The 21,647-nt window shown below is 40.5% G+C and overlaps 1 protein-coding gene across 1 annotated transcript in view; it reads left to right on the top strand.

Annotated features, from left to right (window-relative positions):
• The window catches only part of ARHGEF28 (Rho guanine nucleotide exchange factor 28), a gene marked incomplete at its 5' end in the record, with an annotated part of 110,535 nt that overhangs the window by 59,724 nt on the left and 29,164 nt on the right, over positions 1-21,647 (top strand). The window contains 18 exons of the mRNA XM_082301409.1: positions 1,571-1,715; positions 3,008-3,119; positions 7,706-7,745; positions 8,289-8,412; positions 9,749-9,881; positions 10,251-10,306; positions 11,795-11,846; positions 12,387-12,534; positions 12,639-12,760; positions 13,646-13,786; positions 14,257-14,507; positions 15,422-15,544; positions 15,936-16,053; positions 16,935-17,189; positions 18,066-18,142; positions 18,824-19,002; positions 19,669-19,757; positions 20,624-20,806. Of these exons, the coding sequence (XP_082157535.1) occupies positions 1,571-1,715; positions 3,008-3,119; positions 7,706-7,745; positions 8,289-8,412; positions 9,749-9,881; positions 10,251-10,306; positions 11,795-11,846; positions 12,387-12,534; positions 12,639-12,760; positions 13,646-13,786; positions 14,257-14,507; positions 15,422-15,544; positions 15,936-16,053; positions 16,935-17,189; positions 18,066-18,142; positions 18,824-19,002; positions 19,669-19,757; positions 20,624-20,806 (2,348 nt within the window). The remainder of the gene's footprint in view (positions 1-1,570; positions 1,716-3,007; positions 3,120-7,705; positions 7,746-8,288; positions 8,413-9,748; positions 9,882-10,250; positions 10,307-11,794; positions 11,847-12,386; positions 12,535-12,638; positions 12,761-13,645; positions 13,787-14,256; positions 14,508-15,421; positions 15,545-15,935; positions 16,054-16,934; positions 17,190-18,065; positions 18,143-18,823; positions 19,003-19,668; positions 19,758-20,623; positions 20,807-21,647) is intronic.

Below are 21,647 nucleotides of genomic sequence, written 5' to 3'. Positions count from 1 at the left end.
CAGCCAATTATTTTTTTAAATAGGCAATAAAATTTTCTCTACCTTAATTTTGAGTTTCTTATGCAACTATGAAGTCCCACTAGGAGGAATCTTTAACACAGATAATACAATAAATGTCAGAGTTTTTCTTTCACAATCCTTTTTTTTTTTTTTTTTACTAACTGTGGGGATGTCATGTAGAATACTGTAATCTTCCTGTGCCTCTGGTTAGAAACATTTTTATCCTATATATTTTTAGATAGTCCTACCCTTTTAAAGACTTGGGTTATGTACCTGTATGAGAACTTAAGGAGTGTATATAAATTTTCAGGGACATGTGATTTGCCTTAATATGTCATATGACATATGTAAGTGATTCAAATGTTACACATAAAATAAGACTACTGGTATGTAGTTCTGTTTTAAAAACAGCTTTTTATGTCAGAAAAATTCCCTGGAGAAGTTACCACAGTAGCTCATGTATTGCTTTTTCAATTTTAACATGTGACAGTAACTGATAAAGCATTTATGTAACTTGTTTCTGAGATGTCACATGGGCTATTACTTGGAAACATTGCAAAATACTGTCTCTAGAATTGTAATAAGGAAGTAGTTTCAGACAGTAGCGATAGATTTGTGCCTCAAAAAAGTAGTGGTGTGTGAAGGAATTTTGGTGCTATTATTCCTGGTAGGAACTCTGGCTATTTAGAAATACCACACATAATTTGAAGTTTTATGTTGTAAGGCTGGAATGTTATTGCAAGCAGTCAACCATTCCTTCCAATCACTCTGATGAAGAGACCATGAACTTGCTCTTGCAGATAACAGGACTCATCCTGGGGAACTCATCCTGGAGATACTGCTGATCAACCATAGTGCACTCTCCAGCTCAGAAACCCTTGCCAATCAAATAGTCTCTACATATTTGACATATTGATTTAGCCTGAGATTTTTCAGTCTGCTTGTAGCTCTGTATATTTTTAAATGTTTACCTTCCGAACTGAACCTCATGAACTGTCTCAAGACCCTCTTAATCTCCGTTGTTGTTTTTTCTCTTCCATCTTTTGTCATGAAGTGACAGATGTAGATGAAAATATGTCTGTGAACGGCCGTATCATATCTTCCAAATACACACACGCATATAATATCCATCTATATCTATGTATCTTGAAAGCTGAGGTAGTCCTCTCAGCCCTGCTTATTGTCTCAGTTCTCTTTATCATATTTGTAGAGAAACAGGCTTATGCATGGAAAAAAAATCTCATTTTTCAGGAGATGCTGAACATGGGTCTAAAAGTAATGATCCAGAGGTGGCTGGCTGTGGTGGGAGTGTGTGGGTTCATGAGTGATGCAGATATCTGCACTGCAGATCCACGAGGCTGGGTCAGAGGGATCCTGTACAGAGAAGCTGAGTAACCAGGTGACTGCAGGCCTGAGGAAGGCCTCAGGGCATGGTTTCCCTGACATAATCATGGTGGTTTGGGCTGTCATTGTTCAGAGGATTCAGCCGTATATTTGCTTGTTGCATTTGGGTTGAAGTAAATTGCTAGGAGGAATTCAGGGAAGTTAAAGACTTTGTTGTCTTCTTCAGTTCAAGTCTTGATGACCTTGAAGTAGACTGTGGAAGTGGAGCTGTGTCAGACAGATCCCACGTTCACTACCCTCCCCTCGGCTCTTCAGAGGCCCTGGCTTCTAGCAGAGATGGATTGAACTTACCTACCAGTCTGCAGCCCAAGGTATTTGATACTGTCTTGGTTTGAATTGTTTTCCTTTCAACTAAATCACTGAAACTATGTGAGGAATATCTAAATCTGAAAGGGAAAGATGAGTTCCCATTTGGCAGTGCTGGTGTCTCCAGAGAGCACTCTCACAGACTTGTGAAGCTAGAACTCCCTGGGTGTGGCTGGGCTGGGCAGCAGCCATGGAAAGAAAGTGTCTGTCAGAAATTTGCCTCAACTTTAAAAAACACATAATTTATCAGACGTGTTTCAAAGGAAATATCTCGGATTCAGTGAATCAGCATTTTTTAACCAAAATATATTTAGTGAGAAAATGTTTAACCAGCTGTAGTTATGTGAAAGAGTAATGCTTTGTAAAGTGTACAAGTGGCCTGCTGCCTGTTTTGAAACAGTTTCTAAACTCAGGGAAATTCAGTTGGGGTGTGTATTGACCAATGTAAGTCTCTTTATGGTTTTCCAAAGTATCCTGTCTACATTAATTTTCATTAGACCGTGGTGCTATTTTTGAGATCTTCAGATACATACATAGGATTATTTCTTGTTGGCAGAGATTCTTTTTGATTTTTTAGATGCACTTGTTGCCAGTGTAGAACTTTATCTGACTTTTAGCAAATGATTACATGAAGGGAGAAAAAGAGTTCAGCACCAACATGAATTCTGTTAGGGCTGTTTAAAAAAACAATAAGGTAAGCACTTTACAAGAGTTTTAGGAATAATCTCTGTTGAAATGCAAATGATGTATCAAACATTAGAGGATTTCCTTTCAGGGGGTACTACTGGCATATTTGGTAATTGGAAAATGTTTTCAAATACGGTAATAATTTAAAAAGCCAAAAACAATATAGAGAAAAGAGAAAGAGGTCAACTCCTTTCTTTGGAAACTCTGACATCAGTAATTACCAAGGCCTGGTCAAAGTCTGCAGGAAATGTTCTCAAAGTATTAAAGTACTAAGATTAATGCCTTCCTTGGTAAAAGAAGATAGCTTGGTCATCAGATATAATGGCCAACAGTACTGTGTGGATGTTGCCTGTTACCAAACTGAAGAAGAATCTGAGCTTTCTTAGTCTCTTAGTTTAACTTGCACCCACAACTTATTTCCTGTAGTATACAAAAATTTATTGTGGTGGAAATACAACAGAATTCGTAAGAAGTCACATGAAGTTGTCAAAAATTCAACTTGAAGCCAAGAAAATGTATGCAAGTGGTCAGCTGTTCCTGATTTACTTTGTTTCTGTTGCTGATGCATTTCAAAATGACACAAGGTTTCATTAGCTGCAATTTCTCGTAGGAATGCACAGTGTTTGGGATTCGGTCACGCTCGTATTCCTGCTCCTCGCCCAAAAGTTTGGTAGGACGACCTCGCATTCCTCGGGACTTTGCAGTTGGGGATTCAAATGGAGGTTAGTTCCCTGGCTTTGTGTTATTCAATACCTGCCCGCTTCAGGCGCAGAGCTGATGGCGTTACTTTATAGAGCTCACCAGTGTGTATGTTTGGTAGCCTTCAGGTAGCCCTACCATCATCCCTAAATTTTTTCCCATCTACAGCCCCATCATGCCTGCCATGATACAGCCACTGATCTTGAGAGGGCATACAAACTGGGAGAGCAATAGCCACAAAAACTAATGCAGACAAGGGCAGTAATCCTCTTTTTGGAAGATCCTTACCCTAGCCTCCTGCTGAGTGTCTGACAGAGATCAGGAGAAAGCTCAGGATAACACAGAGGAGGCATCAAAGAGGACAGATGGTTCCAGCTTCCCATAGATCCTCGGGAATCTCTGAGGCACAGATGGGCTGTAGTATCTCTACACGCTGGGAAGCAAAACCCACTCTCTTCATCAAGTGGAGTCAGAGATATCTCTGCAAGAACCTTGTAATATTTTATGACTTGTTTCTGACATGCTGTATTTCTAGACACATAGTTTCATATTTAGAAGACAGCCCACACTTTTCTCAGTGAGGATATGGGTTATATTTGAAAACTGTGCCAAGTGTGAAATACATACACTGTGCTTTTCATACAGTTCACATCACTTTAAAAACACCTGCATTTCAAGAGGCTTGAGTTCTCTCTGTAGCCGTGTAGTCCTTACTTCCAGTTTGTCTCTCACTCCAGTATACCTTTAGTTTTTCACTAATCCAGAGCAAGAGGCAGGACATGTGAGCCACAGTGAACAAGATGGAATGGACACCGAGAGACGTTGTGTATGCGGCATCATTGGAAGCGTTCAAGGCCAGATTGAATGGGACTTTGAGCAGCCTTGTCTAGTGGTGGCATCTGTGCCTGTGACAGGGGCATTGGAATTAGATCATAGAATCATGGAATGATTAAGGCTGGAAATTACTCCAAGGTCATTGAATCCAACCTTTGGCCAAACACCATCACGTAAATTAAACCATAGCATCAAGTACCACATCCAGCTGTTTCTTGAATACTTCAGGTGACTACTACCAACATGGGTGGCCCATTCCAATGCTTTACTATTGATTCAGTGAGGAAATTCTTCCTGACATCCAACCTGAACCTCCCCTGAAGCAGTTTGAGGCCATTTTCTCTAGTGCTGTCACTTGTTGACTTGGAGAAGAGGCCGACCCCCACCTGGCTACACCCTCCTTTCAGACAGTTGTAGAGACCGAGAAGGTCACTGCTGAGCCTCCTCTTCTTCAGGCTAAACATCCCCAGCTCTCTCAGCTGCTCCTCACAGGACTTGTGCTCCAGACCCTTCCCCAGTTCCATTGCCCTCCATTTTGAGAGGCTCAAAACTGAACACAGGATTTGAGGTGTGGATTCACCAGTGCTGAGTACAGGGGGACAATCTGTGCCCTGATCCTGCTGGCCACACTGTTGCTGGTACAGGCCAGGATGCCATTGGCCTTCTTGGCCACCTGGGCACACCCTGGCTCATGTTCAGCTGCTGTCACCAGCACCCCCAGGTCCTTTTCCTGTGGGCAGCTTTGCAGCCACTCTGCCCCAGCCTGTGGAGCTGCCTGGGGTTGTTGTGACCCAAGGGCAGGACCCGGCACTGGGCCTTGTTGAACCTCACACCACTGGCCCTGGCCCATGATCCAGCCTGTCCAGATCCCTCTGCAAAGCCTTCCATCCCTCCAGCAGATCAACACTCCCACCCAGCTTGGTGAGATCTGTGAATTGACTGAGGGTGCATTCAATGTCCTCATCCATATCAGTGATAAAGATACTAAACAGGACTGCCCTCAATGCTGCACCCTGGGAAACAGCACTGGTGACAGACTGACAACTGGTTTTAACTCCATTCACCACCACTCTCTGGGCCCAGACATCCAGACAGTTTTATACCCAGCAGAGTGCACCTGTCCAAGCCATGAGCTGCCAGCTTCTCCAGGAGATGGCTTGCTGGGCCTGATGACCTGGCTGTCCTGTATGTGCCAATGATCACACTTAAGATTCTCTGTTCCGTGACTTTCCCCTCACTGAGGTCACCAAGGCCGGGCTGACAGGCCGTAGTTCTGCAGATCCTCCTTCTGACCCTTCTTGTAGGTGGGCACCACCCTTGCAAACGTCCAGTTATCTGGGGTGTCCCTGGTTGACTCGGGCTGATGATAAATGATGCAGAGTGGCTTGGCAAGCTCTTCTGCCAGCTCCCTCAGTACTCCAATGATCTTTTAGATCCTTTCCAACCCTAACCACTCTGATTCTTTGACATTCAATGTGGAAACATACGAAAATTGTGGAAATGTTATCATTAACTTTGAAACCATTTAACAACTTCAGAAACTGTTGTGAGGTTGAGAGATACAATGTCTGCAGACTTTTTTCCTATAAAACTGAGTTAAGCAATGCAGAAGGTAACCTCTTTGATGTTACTCAGATTTACTGTAAGACTTCATGTCCCCTTGTAAGGAGGAGTATATATTGCAGCCTGCAGCATGCATCTGTGTTGTATTTTCCTCCATCACCTAAAGTATTTGTAAGCATTTATATTCAACAGATCAGGTGAGAAGTCTTTGAAAAAAACAAGGCAGAAGAAAAAGGTAGAAGTATGTCACAGAACTAAAAGATAGCAGAACAGTGAAGCTCTGTGTCATGTACTTAAAGTTAAGACAGAAATCCTGCAGCTAAGGGACTTTGTTGGTGTTGGTGTTGCAGCCCATTAAGTTTCACCAGACACCATTACCTGCCCTGACTTGATATGGGCTTGGCCCCATTTCCTTTTCATTCTTTCTCTGCTTCCTCCTGGGACAGTCAGTGTTGGACCTTTACATATCTTGTGGAGAGGTTGAAAACCTATTCCTGTCCAGACTTTAGAAGCAGGGTGTTCTACAGCCTGCACCGCAGATGCGGTGTAATGCTGGGAGGGAGGGTGGTGGTCTGCTGAGCTTCCTTCTGGCTCTTCCCTTCCACCAGCAACTCCTGCATTGTCTCTTTTTTTGCCAGCATTTTGCAAGGATGGGAGCATTGAAGACAGTGTTTGGCAGCTGGCAGTGGTGATTATTGTGTGAGGCAGGCACACCTGTGCTTGCTTTGAGCAGTTTTATCTGGGCATGGAACTAGCCCAGGAGCTTGGTCCAAGAAGCTGGGTCAGATAGTTCATCCCAATCTCTATGGACTGTCGTGGGACTGTGTCTGGGTCTGTGCAGGAGTCTGCACATGGAGAACCTGCCCCTTCACCTCTGCCTAGCTGCCAGCAATTTGGACATCTTGCTCAGGTCTTAGCTATACAAGAGGGAGGTGCAGCTGCCCTTGCATCTTGCAACAAAATGTAAGCCAAAGCAGATGAATTCAGGATGACAACAGGATGGTGTTTTTCACATAAAATATGAGAAAAAAAGAGGCAAAACCCCATCTGTTTCTTGTGGAAACTCCTAAATATGCCCAGGTTTAAAACCTACTACCTACAAGGCTGTAACAGTAAAGGATTTGTCCCTGCTCTGTAGATGGTGTGCTCATGAACAGTGGGCCCTCCCTCCTCCGGGCCCTTACACTCTCTAAGTCAGTGTCTCAGCTCCACCTTTCTAGTAAATACTTCAGTGCCAACCCCACAGTGCTGTTTTGCATGAGGTTGTCTTCCTCTCCCATGGACACATGGCACTGGTTTCTTACAGAAGCATCCCGTGGCACAGGTTGTGCCTGACAACTAACTGAAATGCCCTTTTAGTCTCGCTGCCTCTTTGGTAAATATTCTAGCTCTTGCTAACCTGAAGTCTACATTTGTCTGAGGAGATGCTGATTCAGCAAAGGGTGTTTAAGCCTGTATCTAACTTCAAAGAAAGCATAGTCTGGTGTTTTGACTTAGGCAAGTGCTTATCTTTCTGCACTATACCTGTGGTAGCTTTGCTAAAAATGTCTGCAAAGCAGAGTGGCTTTTAATTTGAAAATGGCAGTGGCGTCTATAGTTTTAGGCTTATTTTCTTCTGAAACAACCCAGCTGAGTTGTTTATCTTTTATTTTGCTTTTTAGAGAGCTTGTGAAAAGAATCGCCTTGAGTCATCTGTTTATAGGATCATAGAATTGTAGAAGATACAAATTTCTAACACATTAAACATCCTATGCAGTACCTGAAGTTGTACTATTCCTCTTTATGTAGAAGGATTTAAAATTTTTTATAGATAAAACTGTATAAGGTGTGTAACTGAAAATGTTAGAAAAATGTCATTAAGATATTTTAGAGAAAATGATGTTAAAAAGCAAAGTGAAGAGTGAGTCATTCAAGTCTGGGTTGTTAGGAAAAACAAAAATAATTTTTGCTATTCTTACAAACAGGCTGCAGAAACTGTTATTCACTTATACTGTTCTCAGTTCTGGCAGATGCTGTCAACTAAAAGCTTAGTAGGAAGTGGTCTTAACCTAGAAAAAGCTGTTTCTAATGTATGTATGTTTTTGCCTTCCTAATTTTCAAATGACATTGCAAACCCTTAATGGCAAGCTTATGGCTTGGCAGAGGTCATGATTTTCAAATCAACCTGATGACCTTGCAATCTAAGTGCCCGATGGCTGTTTGTGTCTTGCAGAGAGAGCGTACAGTCTGCCCGAGCAGTCCCGAGAGCAAAGGTATGGGTGTGTGTCGCGGAGAGCCGGGAGCAGGTTTGTGCAAGAATGCCATCTAGGGAGCTGTGTGGGGAAGAGATATCAGCACGCCTCCCACGAAGGGTTTGAGAAGTTGTGTAGAGGCCCATGGCATCTGAGAGCTCATGCCTAAACCGTGTGCCAAGCTCAACCCAGCTCTCATCACACACATCCTACAGCAGGGATTTACTGTGGGACCTGCAAAGTAGGGATGGGTTCCTGTCTGCTGCTGGGGCTCCTGTCCACTGCAGGAATGTCCAAACCACTGCAGTAAAAGCAAGGGAGCTTTTGATACCAACTGTAATGTAGGCAAGCTTGTTACACATCGCAGGTGCAGAGCGCTCATTGGCAAGTGTTACCTCTTTTTATAGAGGGATAGCAATCTTTTTTGTAATGTGTTATACCCACAGCAGAGCATGACATTGTAAATGTTAGGTGAGACAAGCACTGTCCAGATTCTGCTATATCTTAATCAAAGGACTGTTGCCACTGGAATGAGGAACATTTTTTCACTGGTCTCTATTTTAGGATTCAGGAAGAGGAATGGAATAAATATGCTGTACCCTCAAAAAATGAGTCTGAAAAATATAAAGTGAGTCGGACTTTCAGCTTTCTGATGAACAGGATGACCAGCACACGGAATAAATGCAAGGTAAGTCGGGATTTATGTCTTTTTATTATGCATGATTATGTCACTGTAATTAATTATATATGGAAGGTAAATTTTTATGTAAAAATAAATTGTTTATTACAAAACCATAAAAGTCTTAGGAAAATTATTTTCACTTAAAAAAAAAAATTAAAACATATGCAGGATACCTTGAAATGGCCTTTGTATTAAAAACTAGCCTTCCTTTTAAACAACAGCCTTAGCTGAACAATTTTTTGATGTCATTAGTACTTCTGTTTGGTGATTTAGCGAACATTTAAATGTATTAATTACATTTAAGAAATAATTTTCTTTGTTAAGTCAAATTAAGAGATATGGATCTCTTCTTGGAATTGCTCTCAAAAGGTAATTGAGTGTGTAAGCTTCTACATTAGGGTGTAGTTAGCTGAATTTGCCTTACTTGAAGTTAAGGGGACTTCTTGCATAAGTAAGCATTGCTTAGTGCTAAACAGTTGGAGATTTGAGGCCTGCATGGTCAAACAGGCCTACTGTGGAAGGTAGATTACAACACGGTAATTTAATTCTAAGACATCTTAATTTTAGATTAATGGCATCAATTAGCAGTTTGTAAGACAGGCTTGGCCTACAGGCTCTTTCTGGCTGGCCTTCTGGCAGTTTTGCAGACTCCCTGGTGTGCCCTTCTGTGCCCCAGGACATTCTAATGTACGTGGATGTCAAGGTGTTTGTCTGAGGTGGTATCTTCAAGAGTGTCAAAATTGACTGTGAACATGTATGTCTGGTTGTGCAGCCTGTGTCTGTGTGTTCTCCTAAGGTATAACAGTCAGTAACTACAAGTATATTATATGTATAGTTATGCCAGCAAGGGTACTGTAAAAACAGACAGACTTTATTAGATTTTTTTACAACTCATTAAAAATAGATTGTTTCTAGTGTCTTCTAAGACCTAAAGAATGCTTGTCTAAATTTGCATAACTGCTCCTTTATCTGCAGAGGCATGAGCTGTATACATGTAGGGGATGTAGGCATTGATACCCATGTGTGCAGTGAATCAGCAGCTTCTTAAATTTTATTTCATGTACCTCCCCTTTTTGTGGATTTCTAAATGTATTTCTGCCAGTCTTCCTTGAGAATGCTTCCAGGCCTAGCTGCCAGTAAAAGCAATGCCTATATAATTTTAGGGCTTCATCAACATTGAGTGTAAAAGTACAGTATGCTGTTGCTGGTCTTCCAGGACAGGGAATAAATATTATAGAATAATTTGGTTTTATAAGGGAATATTTTATTGCTTTTAAGATTGAATTACTTGATCTTATTTTCTTATTTATTTATTTTCCTGCCTCTGTTTTTGGGGATGAAGACAAAAAATAAAGATACCAAAGATAAGGAGAAACCAACCAGGCACAACTTTTCAAATGGTTCTTTCCCAGGAGTTATCCCATGTACAGTCTGTGAAAAGGCTCTCCTAGGAAAGGAGTCACTGCAGTGCTCTCGTAAGTAGGTCCCGGCTTTTACATGTGAATTTACAGTTCTCTGAATGCTGCTCTGACATCCTCGTTCAGTGTGTTGTTTGAAACCTTGTCTACATTTGGATGTACCTGCTTTATGTAATGAGCTGAGGTTGACAAGGGAGAGTGAGGAAGGACAGCAGGTAACAGATTCAGAAGGCACCTCGTCAATCTCCTAGACCTAGCACATTAGGCAGAAGCCTCTTTCTAGCCTGGATCTGTACATCAAAGAATCCTGAGGATTACTTTAGTAAGTAAACCTGAAAAAGGGAAAAACTGAGGCCTCAGAGTACATTTTCTGCAGACTGGGGACCCTGTTTGGTACCAGGCTTTGAAATGTACCTTCTCTTTCAGATTGCAGTGTGATTGTGCATAAAAGCTGCAAGGAGTGCGCTCCTGTGTGCACCAAGGTAACCTCGTACACTGATCTTACTGGAGCATACTTGCTTTCCAAGGGAAAAATGGAAACATGATCAAAGAAAAAAGAAAATACATGCAGGACTGCCTGGACCCAGTGTCTGTGTCCAAAGGGCTGCAAGGGTGTCAGAATAGCTAATGTGAGCAACAGAGCAAACACTGTGCTCGAATAACAATTTTTAGTAGGGGGTCAAAAATGGGTTTCAGGAAGTATTTAGGTTTTTGAAGACTTTCAAGCTCAGATTGTGAAATGGTGTGCCTGGAGGGTTGCAAAACAGATTGAAAAGAAGGGCTCCTCAAAACCACAAAGAGAATCCTTGTGTACAAGGGAGGATTCCATAGTTTGGAATAATGGAAAGCAGAGATGGAAGGCGCTCTGGCAGGTGACCTCTTCCACCTCCTCACCCTTGGGCAGGCTCACTTCCAGGTAACAATTTGGGCAGGTGTTTGTTTCATCCGTTCTGGAAATTCTCTGGAGGAGGGGACTCCGCAGCTGCCTGCCTAGGCAGTTACTCCGTGTTCAGCTGCTTCTGAACAGGGCAAAACCAGCACTAGAGCTAATGGATACTACCTTGACTCTTAACAAGGAATGCATGCATGGTGAGGTTGTCATAAAAAAGACATAATATTGAAAAACAGATGTGTAAGGCTACTGCCCTCAGGAAATAAAATGAGACTTGAAGAGAAATGTGCCGCAGTGATGCAGGTCATTTTTCAAATCAGTGGAGTGTGTCTTTCTGGTGTAGCTGGGTTTTGCGTAATGGTGGCTTGCAAGGTCAGCATGTTTCCATACTGATTCTTTAGCATAAACAAGCCTTAAACTGTATGTAAATCAAGTGGGTTTAATTTTGTTTATAATTTTCATGTCATAGTCTTGCACTAATTTCTGGGCAACTTTAATGTGTTAAGACAGCTGAACTGGCAGCTTTGCTTCCTGGGGATGGTGGGTTATTTGCAAGAGGAGGCAAGAGCCCCCACCACCTCCAACTCATCTCAGCAAGAATGCGGTGCAGGAAATGTTCACTCACCCACCTGCAGTGAAGTATATGCCCAAGCACAGCAGGCTTTTGCTACAGATTTTGCAAAAGTCCACTTTGGAAGGGGGAGCGGTTCAGCCTCTGGTACCCATGCTTCCTCAGAGAGTGCCCTGCCACAAATGCTTTGATCTTATTTGAGTATAAAACCCTGAATGTGCACTTTTCTTGCAGTCTTTGCAGGCAATACTCATATAGAGAAAGTAGAATGTTTTAACACAATCTGCTTAGAATAAATAATTTTGTATTGTAGTACAAATAGTTTTCTACTTTGAATATTGTTATCTAGCAATAACTAATAAAATCAGTTACTGGAAGAAATTAGTACCATAATTTAGGACCACTTTCTTGTAGCCCTTTGTGTGATGGTATATGTAAATGAGTTACTGACTTGACTGTTAAGTATATTATCAGCTATGTGATTTCAAAAAATTCTTCTGTTTTCAGAAATCCCAGGAGAGATACCATAATAAAAACAAGCCCCAAGCTGGTGTAACAAGTAAGTTAGGTGTAAACCTAGCATTTCTAAGGTAGGCCTTGATTAAAAATCGTGGGACTGATAGCATGAAATTTCCTGCATCATTTGTCTGTTTTTAATTTTCATTTCAGTATCTGTAAGAAAGGGTGTGTGTCTCTAATATGAATGGAATTTTTTTTGAGAGATGACTGTTAACTCATCCTCTACTAAAATGCATGTGAATTTACTGTATTTTCAGTTAAAACAAAAATAAAAAGTAGTTCTATGTAGTTTACCTCGTGCACAAGTATTTGCACACCTGTAGAGCATGTATGATTTGAGATTATTTTCTTATCAAATGATATCCACAGTGGGGCTATTGCCTACAGGCTTATTTTTATATTCTGTGATAGAGTATTGTGGTCATGCACCTTGGCAAGCAGACATTCTTGATGCCTGGTGTAGGTCAATATGAGCACCAGATATCATTTCTCAGTATAAGGGCGCTGTTGATGACATACTCTGTCAAACAATGACAAATTCATTGTTTGTCAAAATACTGTGTTGTGCTTTGCCTCACAGATGCCCTGCCTGGAGACATTTCACAGATGGTTCAATCCTCAGTGCATCCTTCTTCCTCCGTGCCTATTGGACTGTCTCCTGGAAAGAGGGAAGCCTCACAACAGCTGTACTTCTTGTCTAAAAGTGTCCCCAGCGCCAGTTGGGAAAGGTAGAAGGGCAGTTGCCAATGGACTATGCTAAATACATCCTTCAGCATTTCTAGAAAAATTGAAACTAGGAAATAAATGTGGGATTTTTTTATTTCTGCTGTAGAAGAGCTACACAATTTTCTGAACAAGACTCCGAGACTAGCCCCTGGAGGTCCAAGTCACAGTCTGAAGAGATGTTACAAGCATTAGGGGCCTTTTCTTCAATGGATGCTTTTATAATGGAAGGTCAGAATATTGCACAGATGTTGCGTCTTATAGCTGGTATTGGAAAGTGAAAACCAGAAAAACTCCTTAGCTCATTTAGGAAGACATTTCATCTTCTAAAAGAGCACCTGTTTTTGATAGTTACAAGTTGTGTCCCTCATTAAAATGATGAAATCAAACACATTAGTCTTAAAAGAGAACTTTTCCTTTCTTCCTCATAACTAACTATTTTATAACTAATAGAATATTTTAGTATGTTGCTACCATTTTAAAATAACAGGGATAAATGTACTGGGCATCCTTGCAGAAACAGAACAGTAATACCCTTTTCTTTTGCACTCATCCAGTCGACTCTGTTGACAGTGTCCATTGCAAACTATAAACCTGCAACACTTGTATTCCTCAGTCGCCCCAAATTCTTACCTCCTACTGGTGAGCTGTGCTCCTATGACAGCTACATAGCCTTGTGAAGCAAATAGAGACAGGTTTTTTCTGTAGATAGGTGGGAGACTGAATTTGAAAGCTGAAGGGCATTCACTCACATAGAATGGTGCAAATACCACTCACTGGACATCTGCTGTTGGAAATGTTGAATTTTATTTTTAAATTTTAAAAAGTTTCTTCAAGCAAAGAGTTATAAAAAGGATTTAATCTGAGGAAAGAAGAGTGGTTTTTTTTTTTAATTCTTCTCCCCTTCTGTCACAAAAACAATTCAACACTTCGGTAATAATATTGACATCTGACAAACTTTGCTGCAGTAAAGCCGGTGCCAGTGTTTGCAGAAGTCTTACCTATAGTTATCTCTGTGATGTGTTCCCCTTACTATATGAATAGATGTGCATGTGCCAAGGGAATTCCCTTACTCTTTACATGTGTGGTGTTAAAGAAATATAAATTTTGTCATAGATGATGTGGATTTGTCTCAGTGGACTGATCTCTGCACAGATGCAGAAGAGTTTGAGGCAGAGTCCTGGAGTCTTGTTGTGGATCCGATGTTCTGTAGCAAGCAAGAAAAGGATGTTGTCAAGCGGCAGGACGTCATATTTGGTCAGTATTTTAAAGATCTGTGTAGGTTTGAAAGCAATTTGGTGTATCAAATAGAGAGGGAACCTACATGGTTTATGTCCAGAAGAACAAATGCTTCAACTTAAAACAATAGGAAAGTTCAAAGAACATTTTTATCACAAATTACAATGTGTCCTAGAACTAAAGAAATGGATAGTAGTGGCTACCAGAGACATGCCTAGCCTGTTCACAGAAGGGTTGAAATTGGAAGGGACCTATCCAATCCCCTCAAAAGCAAAAGCAATTACAACCACAGCTTGTTCAGTGCATACAGAGAGAATTGTGTCAGAGCCGGATAAATTAAGTCTTCCTACTGACATAATCTATTAGGTTTGAGGCTCACAGAGGAAAAGGAGCTATGACTGTGCATTTGATAGACTGAACTCTATCTTAGAAGGTGTGCAGAATATTCAGGGGATTACTACACTGTGCTCTTTTCTTTTATACCACAGAGTTGATGCAAACAGAAGTACATCACATCCATACCCTGTTCATTATGTCTGAAATATTCCGGAAAGGGATGAAGGAAGAACTGCAGCTTGACCACAGCATGGTGGACAGAATATTCCCCTGCTTAGATGAGCTACTGGAGATACACAAGCAATTCTTCTGCAGAATGAAGGACAGACGGCAGGAATCATGTGAGGCAGGGAGTGAGCGTAATTTTGTCATCAACAGAATTGGAGACATCCTTGTGCAGCAGGTAGAGGCATCAGCTCTTTTAATCCTTTAAGTGCTCAGGGTTCCCAATTTAAACAATTTTTTTACTCCGAAACTTCTGTGGGCAAGAAGACAGTTATGGTTGCCTCAAAAAGATTCAAAACCTGTCCTCCCCTGACTATTTCAGGATGAAATAGCAATGTGAAAACAAATCATTATTGTCAGGTGACTGTGATGAACTTGGGGTGGACTTCTCCCTATGTGGTATGAGTGACAAGGAAAGTGATGAACTTGGTCTTGTTTACAGTAGAAGGCTGCTGTTATACTATGGACTGCAAAAAATGCAAGCAATGGATTCACATTTTTAACAGCTGAGCAGGGATGTGAAGATCTGACTGGTAATGGAAAAGAAACTACCCATTAATTTCTTGTAGTGGTCTGGCATGTTACATATCAGGATACTGCTCCCTAGGGAACGGTTGGTTGCAAGGTGTTTCCCGTGGCTGAAGAACAGCTGACTGATAGCTTGGCATTCACACTTCAGTTCCTTGTGAAAGGGAGATGTAGCTTTTCACCTTTGGTCAGTCTGTTTTGACTCCACTGACATAGAGAGCTGAGCTGTTACCTTGTCTAGGAGCAGTGTGGAGATCAGACCAAAGTAAATGAACCTCAGAGGGTTGTGTTTGAAAAGAGGTGAAGGAAATGTTGTTAAAATGTTCTAGCTGTTACCAGCAAGACTACGGTGGAGGTTGCTTGCTCTCTCTCCAGCCTCCATTCTTCTTCTTGCTCCTAAAAACATCTAGCCTATTTTCATTCTGTTGTGGTGGGCCCTGTTTGTGAAATTCAGAGAACTTGATAAACCAGTTCCCTATTGGTACAAAATTCATTAGTTAAAAGGTATACAATTTCCTGTATATGATATAATGTTGAGTACAATTCACTTATTACTTTCTTCAGTTTTCAGAGGAAAATGCAACTAAAATGGAGAAAATATATGGAGAGTTTTGTAGCCATCAGAAAGAAGCTGTTAATCTCTTCAAGGAGCTGCAACAAAACAAGAAGTTTCAGAATTTTATTAAAGTAAGTTAATGTGGAATCACGAGCACTATTGACAAAAGGCTCTGGAAAAAGGTACATAGCTTCTACTTAGATTTAGGATTGGAATTATATTCAGTAACTCACTTTTAATAGCTAATAAAAATGGCAAAAGTTTTTTCCTCCTTAACTAGTGAGCTGATAAATCACAGTTTTCTTTCAAACTTTAGAATGCTTTGGCATCCAGTGTGTATTACACACATGTTCCTGTTATAGTACGCCTCATCCCTCAGCACAGCAACTGTTCCTTGGGGATGGTTCAGATTACCAGCATTTGTTTTAACTTATTCTAATGCTTTTAGATCATATTTCTTATTAGTCAATTTGTGGTTTAATATGCATTTACTACTTAAGGTATATATTTGTATCTGTGCAGCTGAGAAATAGTAACATGTTGGCACGACGCCGAGGAATCCCTGAGTGCATTTTGCTCGTCACCCAGCGGATCACCAAGTACCCTGTTCTGGTTGAAAGGATACTGCAATACTCAAAAGGTGAACAAAAGCTGAAGTGTTGTTTCACGTCTGAAATCCTAGCACATTTCTAACGTAAGGAATTTGCACAGCTACAATATCACAAAAGATTAAATTCACTGCTCTGTTGAGATAGAACCAGAGCAACATAAATAACTACTGCTCAGTCAAATGTCACCTAAACAGGGTTGTCTGGTCTGTATGGGCCTTGTCAAGGCTGGGCTGTGAAGATTTCTGATATTCCAGCCAGGTAAGCCATAGAAGTCCAGATGACCATACTTGTTTTAGGAAAAGACCTTGACTAGAGGATGTGAACTAGCTCAGATACATATCTATACGTTTGGAATTAATTCTGGAGGACTCTTTTCTAAGTAGGGCTAGGCAGACATTTCATAAATTACTCTCTGTTTTCTCAGACAAAGCTTGAATGACCTCTGGAACTTAGTAGAACATTTTACAAATACTATTAACTTAGAGATATTGCCCCCCACATGGGAAGTAAACGAGCATTGTAGGAAGTTGCATGTACCAATGCAAATCCTTTGTACTTGCAATTCTGTTTCAAGGGTTCTTTTACTTAGCCAGAAAAGTAATATACTATATGATTTACTTAGCTGCTGATTTTTTTTAAAGTGCTTACACCTCATAAATTTGTCAGAAACTATTCAACATGTTGTTTTGGCTAACGAACAAATCTGAGGTACAGGTCATCTTTTAATAGGTGAGTCAAACAGAGGTACATATACCTTTAATAATTCTAGTCAGATGGTTGCCAGGTTCAACTTACAATAACAAATGTATCCATTTAAACTTTGGATCATGCTGGTTGCTGAAAATAAGAAATTATATCTTCTCTTGAACATGCTGACTAGTATCATGTTGTTTGTTTTTGTTTCATACAGAAGGAACAGAAGAACAAAAAGACCTATGCAAAGCCCTTCATCTAATTAAGGATATAATTGCAGCAGTAGATTTGAAAGTGAATGAGTATGAAAAAAAGCAAAAGCTGTTGGAAATTCTCTGTAGAACTGAAAACAAAACATATACAAAGCTGAAAAATGGCCATGTTTTTAGGAAGCAAGACTTGATGAGGAAAGAGAGGATCCTTCTTCACGAAGGTTTAGTGTATTGGAAGACAGCAACTGGTCGGTTCAAAGGTATTTCATCTGAGCAGTAAAGTCCTTTATCTCTTTATTTGCAAATAACATTTGAAGACTGGTTAAAGAGGGAATATACTTTATTGTGCTATATTGCAAATAGGAATGTCTGGGGTAATGGTACTGTGAATATCCCACTAATTGCTGGAAGATCAGTTCCAGAAGCTGCCATGGTTTGTGAGTAATCTGCATAAGAACACAAGTTAACATACAATGTCATCTGTATTTCTTCTTCCAGTCCCCTCCTTCTAGTTTTCTGTTTTTCAATTTCATTTCATAATACAGTGTTTGGACTTGTACATTTTTATTGTTTCCAGTATTTGCTATTGAAAATAGTTTACTAAAAAATTCAGTGGTAATGAGACATCCATAGTAGAAAAGAAATTCTAAAGCCACATTTGGCTGGACTACAGTTTTACATGCAAGCTCAGAATTTGATTTTTGGTGTTAATCACATATTAGGGGTTGGGGTTTTTTGGAGCACACTAGTATTTGCAGTACAACTTTATAAAGCTGTCTGTTCATCATTATTCTACAAATGCTTTTACCAGTGTACTACAGTGCTGTATGTTACAGCACAGGCAAAGCAAGGTTTATGTGAGGTAGTCTTTGCCAGGTGAATGGCTTAGGGAAGCTGTACTGCCATTGGTGCAAGGATTTGTTCTTTCCCTGGGCCAGTGCTCCAGCATGGTGCTCTTTCCTGGGAGATACAAAGCAGGGATGAGCAAGTGCTTCATGCAGACTGTGGGCTAATTCAGATATTTCCCGTTTAGTTTCCTGTAGGATTCTATATTTCTTCATCAGATAAAATAAGAATTTAACACTGATTGTACTAATTTTAATTGAAAGCCATTATTTTCCTTTTCTCATTTTAAGACACCTTAGCTCTGCTTCTAACTGATGTACTACTGTTCTTACAAGAAAAGGATCAAAAATACATCTTTGCAGCTGTTGTGAGTATATTATCAGATATTTGAACACATACATTGCTCATTTATTTGTATATTTCTCAAAAATTAGGTTGTTATCTGGGTCATTCCCACATAACTTTTATTTTTTCTGAAATCCTGGTATTGTGTTCAGAACTGTAATATGTCAGTATATAGAAAATTAAGTTTGTTTCCAAAAATCTTTTTTTTTTTTTTTTTTTAATGAAGAAGGATGAAAGTAACAGAATTATATCTTTAGTATTATACCTTACATGATTGTGAAGGTGGGAAGTAATGCAGGCTCTTTCAGTTGTCTAATATAAATTTTAGTTTTTGGTAAAACAAACAGAAGAAAAATTGTTACTGAAAATACAGCAGTAAACACACATGAAAGATATGAAAGGTCATGGAAAGAAGTCCTCAAGCTATATAAATATGAACATTATATGAATATTGTGTCTCAGTATGATTGGGCCTCTGAGATTTTCTTTGTAGCACATATCTAGTGCTTAATTTGTTTGTTAACTGTATAATGTATTTTAAAAATCAGTTTAAAAAGATGTCTGATTACTCAAAACTTTCAGTAGCCTGACTATACCAGGACTAGAGTTAGTCCAATGAATTGAAAAATTATATTCTTCCTGGAGTGTGGTGTTTTATAAGAAAGTAATTTTTTTATGTGTGTGCTTTGACTGTTTCCTCCAGGACCAGAAACCTTCTGTTATCTCCCTTCAGAGGCTCATAGTAAGAGAAGTAGCCAACGAAGAAAGGGGGATGTTCCTGATCAGTGCTTCATCTGCAGGGCCTGAGATGTATGAGGTTCATACCAGTTCCAAAGAAGAACGTAACAATTGGATGAGGCATATTCAAGAGGCAGTGGAAAGGTAGGGAGAAGGAGTTTGGTTTTCATGCTAGCAGTCCAAAGCAGATGAGAAGTTGGTTGGATATTCATGGCAGCATGCTCTTTATTCTGCATTGCACTGGGTCCATCTGTGAGTTTGGGTTTTCTCTGAGCTCAAGGTGCCAAAACCTCTTCATTGCTCCTGCCACACTTCCCATATTCCTCCTGGTTTCCCACTGAATCAGCATACCCTTTCTGCTCCTCATTAAACATCCTTACCACTATTGTGACAGCCTTCCCTAACCTTTGCCTTTGGCACTGGCTGCCTTAGAGAGTCCTGCAGGTGTCCCATACAACCATTTGGAGGAAATCACAAATCATGCCTGTTATCTTGGCATCAGCTCATTAAGAATGGTGGGGAAAACATTGGTTCTGATGGGGCCCAAGCTTATCCTTAGGACAGCAAACCTGTGTGTGTGCCAGCCACTCTCTCTCTGCACAGTGCAGCCTTACCACAGTAAAAACAAGCCCTTCAGTCTGCTTTCTGTCCACTTACTGCCTCTTAAAGAGGCAGACAAGTGGCATGCTTCTGGATTATTGCAAAAGGTGCTGGTGTTGTGTTCTGTTTATTGTGAACATAATATTGTATTGAAGGTGAACAGATGATGTGCAGTTTTGCTTTATCTACCTTTGCCTTTCATCTTTGAAGTTGTCCAGAGGAAGAAGTAAAAATGAGTGAGTCTGATGAAGACAGACGTATTGCTGAGGCCAAGGCATACAAAATTCAGAAATATCAAGGTGTGGTACCTTTCCTGTTGCTCTGAGAGCTCTGACATCCTTAGAATTCAGGATGAATTAATCATGTACCCATATTGGCTGGAGGGTTCTGAGTGGCTCAACAGTCAGAGTCACAGCAGAGACAGATGGGGTGGTCTGATGGTATAATGTGAGTGTATCAAAAGAGAAGCATGTGTTTTCCAAACACTTTAATGTTTTTGCTACATTGCCATAAGCAAAAAAAGAAAAAATAAAAATGGATATTTTCAAGACAAACACTGAATTTCACAGATTAGCATCAGGACCAGGTAGTTCTGGTAATACCTTGAATCTTTACAGTTTTGTGGCTTTGTGCTTGTTTATGGCACTGTGTCCTTTGCTGCTATTATTTTTATCTGAAAATACAGCTAATAGCATAAATTCTACTTCCTTGGTGGCCCTACACCTAACTCCCACATCTTTATACTGCTTTGAGGAGAGAAATCGCAGCAATGTCTGTCCTATTGAGAGCCACAGGCAAGGACATCCTCTGCACAAAGTAGGTGTTCTTTTGATGTTGAGGCCCTGAATTACCACACATGAGCCAAGTGCTTTTCCAGAAGCACTGACTTGTCATTGTGAGTGCAACAGGAGTAATGAGGGCCAGAGAGGGCAGCCAAGGCCACCTCATCAGGCTAGGGCTTTGGGTGTGTGTTAGCTTTCGTTTGGACAGACTATGGGATGAACTTGGATGAATTTGGCTCCTGGTCACTTAAAAGAAGCATAACTTGAATTAGCACCTTCTGTGTGGCATAAAGATTAGAAAGGTGAATGGGCAACATGCTTTCCCTGCAGGATAAAATTTCTAATACAGTTTTCAATTTTACACTGTTCAATTTTGGTTACAGAATCACTGAGTAACCAAGACCAGCAAATCTGCAGTCATTTAGAAGAAAAGTTGCGTATCTATGCAGAACTGGGAGATATGTGTGGGTTTGACGATGTCCACGTAGAACCTCACCTACTTATCAAACCCGATTCTGGAGAAACTCCACAGGCTGCCTCACTGCTGGCAGCAGCACTCAGGGAAGGTGAGTTTGCATGGGAAGAGCAGATTGGTGGCTCTTCACATGGGCAGGTATTTTAAGGTAACAAAGTGCAGCCATGTTGCCTTGTGTTGCAATTCTGTTGAGTCTCAAGAATTGGCAGTGTCAAAAATTGCCAAAGGGTGTAGAAGAGAAATCTGTCAAGTTTATTCTTGTCAGATACAGGAGACGGTACCTGCCAGACTGCAAAATAAAGGATATGTTTAGGGCATAGCATCAAATGTAAACAGGCAGGAGTGTGGTGTTAGGTTGTTAGCTGTCCTTGCAGTACAGCTCTGTGGAGCACATCAGGAGTTGCAGTATGATGTTGCACCTGGTCCCCGACCTTCACCTACCTTGGCTGATTTTGATGTCAGATCAGAATCCTGTATGATCATATACAGAGCAAATCAAATTTTTACCAAGAAACACCTCCACAATTGCTCTAGGAGCCCTTTTTTCTCTGCCTGCTATCTGACAGGAAGTTGATAGGTAGTTGCACCATCTACAGTGCTGTCCTGTGAAGGAAGGAAGGGAATGGTATTTGTAGATAGCTTGCCTAGCTGGAACTTCAGCTAAACTTCTGCTAAACTCAGCTGAAAAGAGTCCTGGTAAACTGAGTCCTGATTCTAGCATCACCTAAATTGAGAACTGTGTGCTACTAACAACATTTCAACCTATAAAGCAGTGGAGCTTGGTATTCATCATCATAAATAAGTCAAAGAGCGTTTTATTGATAAAATTGATTTAACTTGTGTAGGGTACTATAAGTCAGTGATGAAACAGAAAATAGTTAAAATGGCAGCCTATACTTATTACTTACCTTTATTCTGTCCACTTCTTTAGT

Source organism: Coloeus monedula (assembly GCF_965178545.1).
Source record: "Coloeus monedula genome assembly, chromosome: Z".
Classification (NCBI taxonomy): Eukaryota; Metazoa; Chordata; class Aves; order Passeriformes; family Corvidae; genus Coloeus; species Coloeus monedula.
The sequence above is the reverse complement of the archived record's forward strand: the minus strand, read 5'-3'. Positions and strand labels throughout refer to the sequence as shown.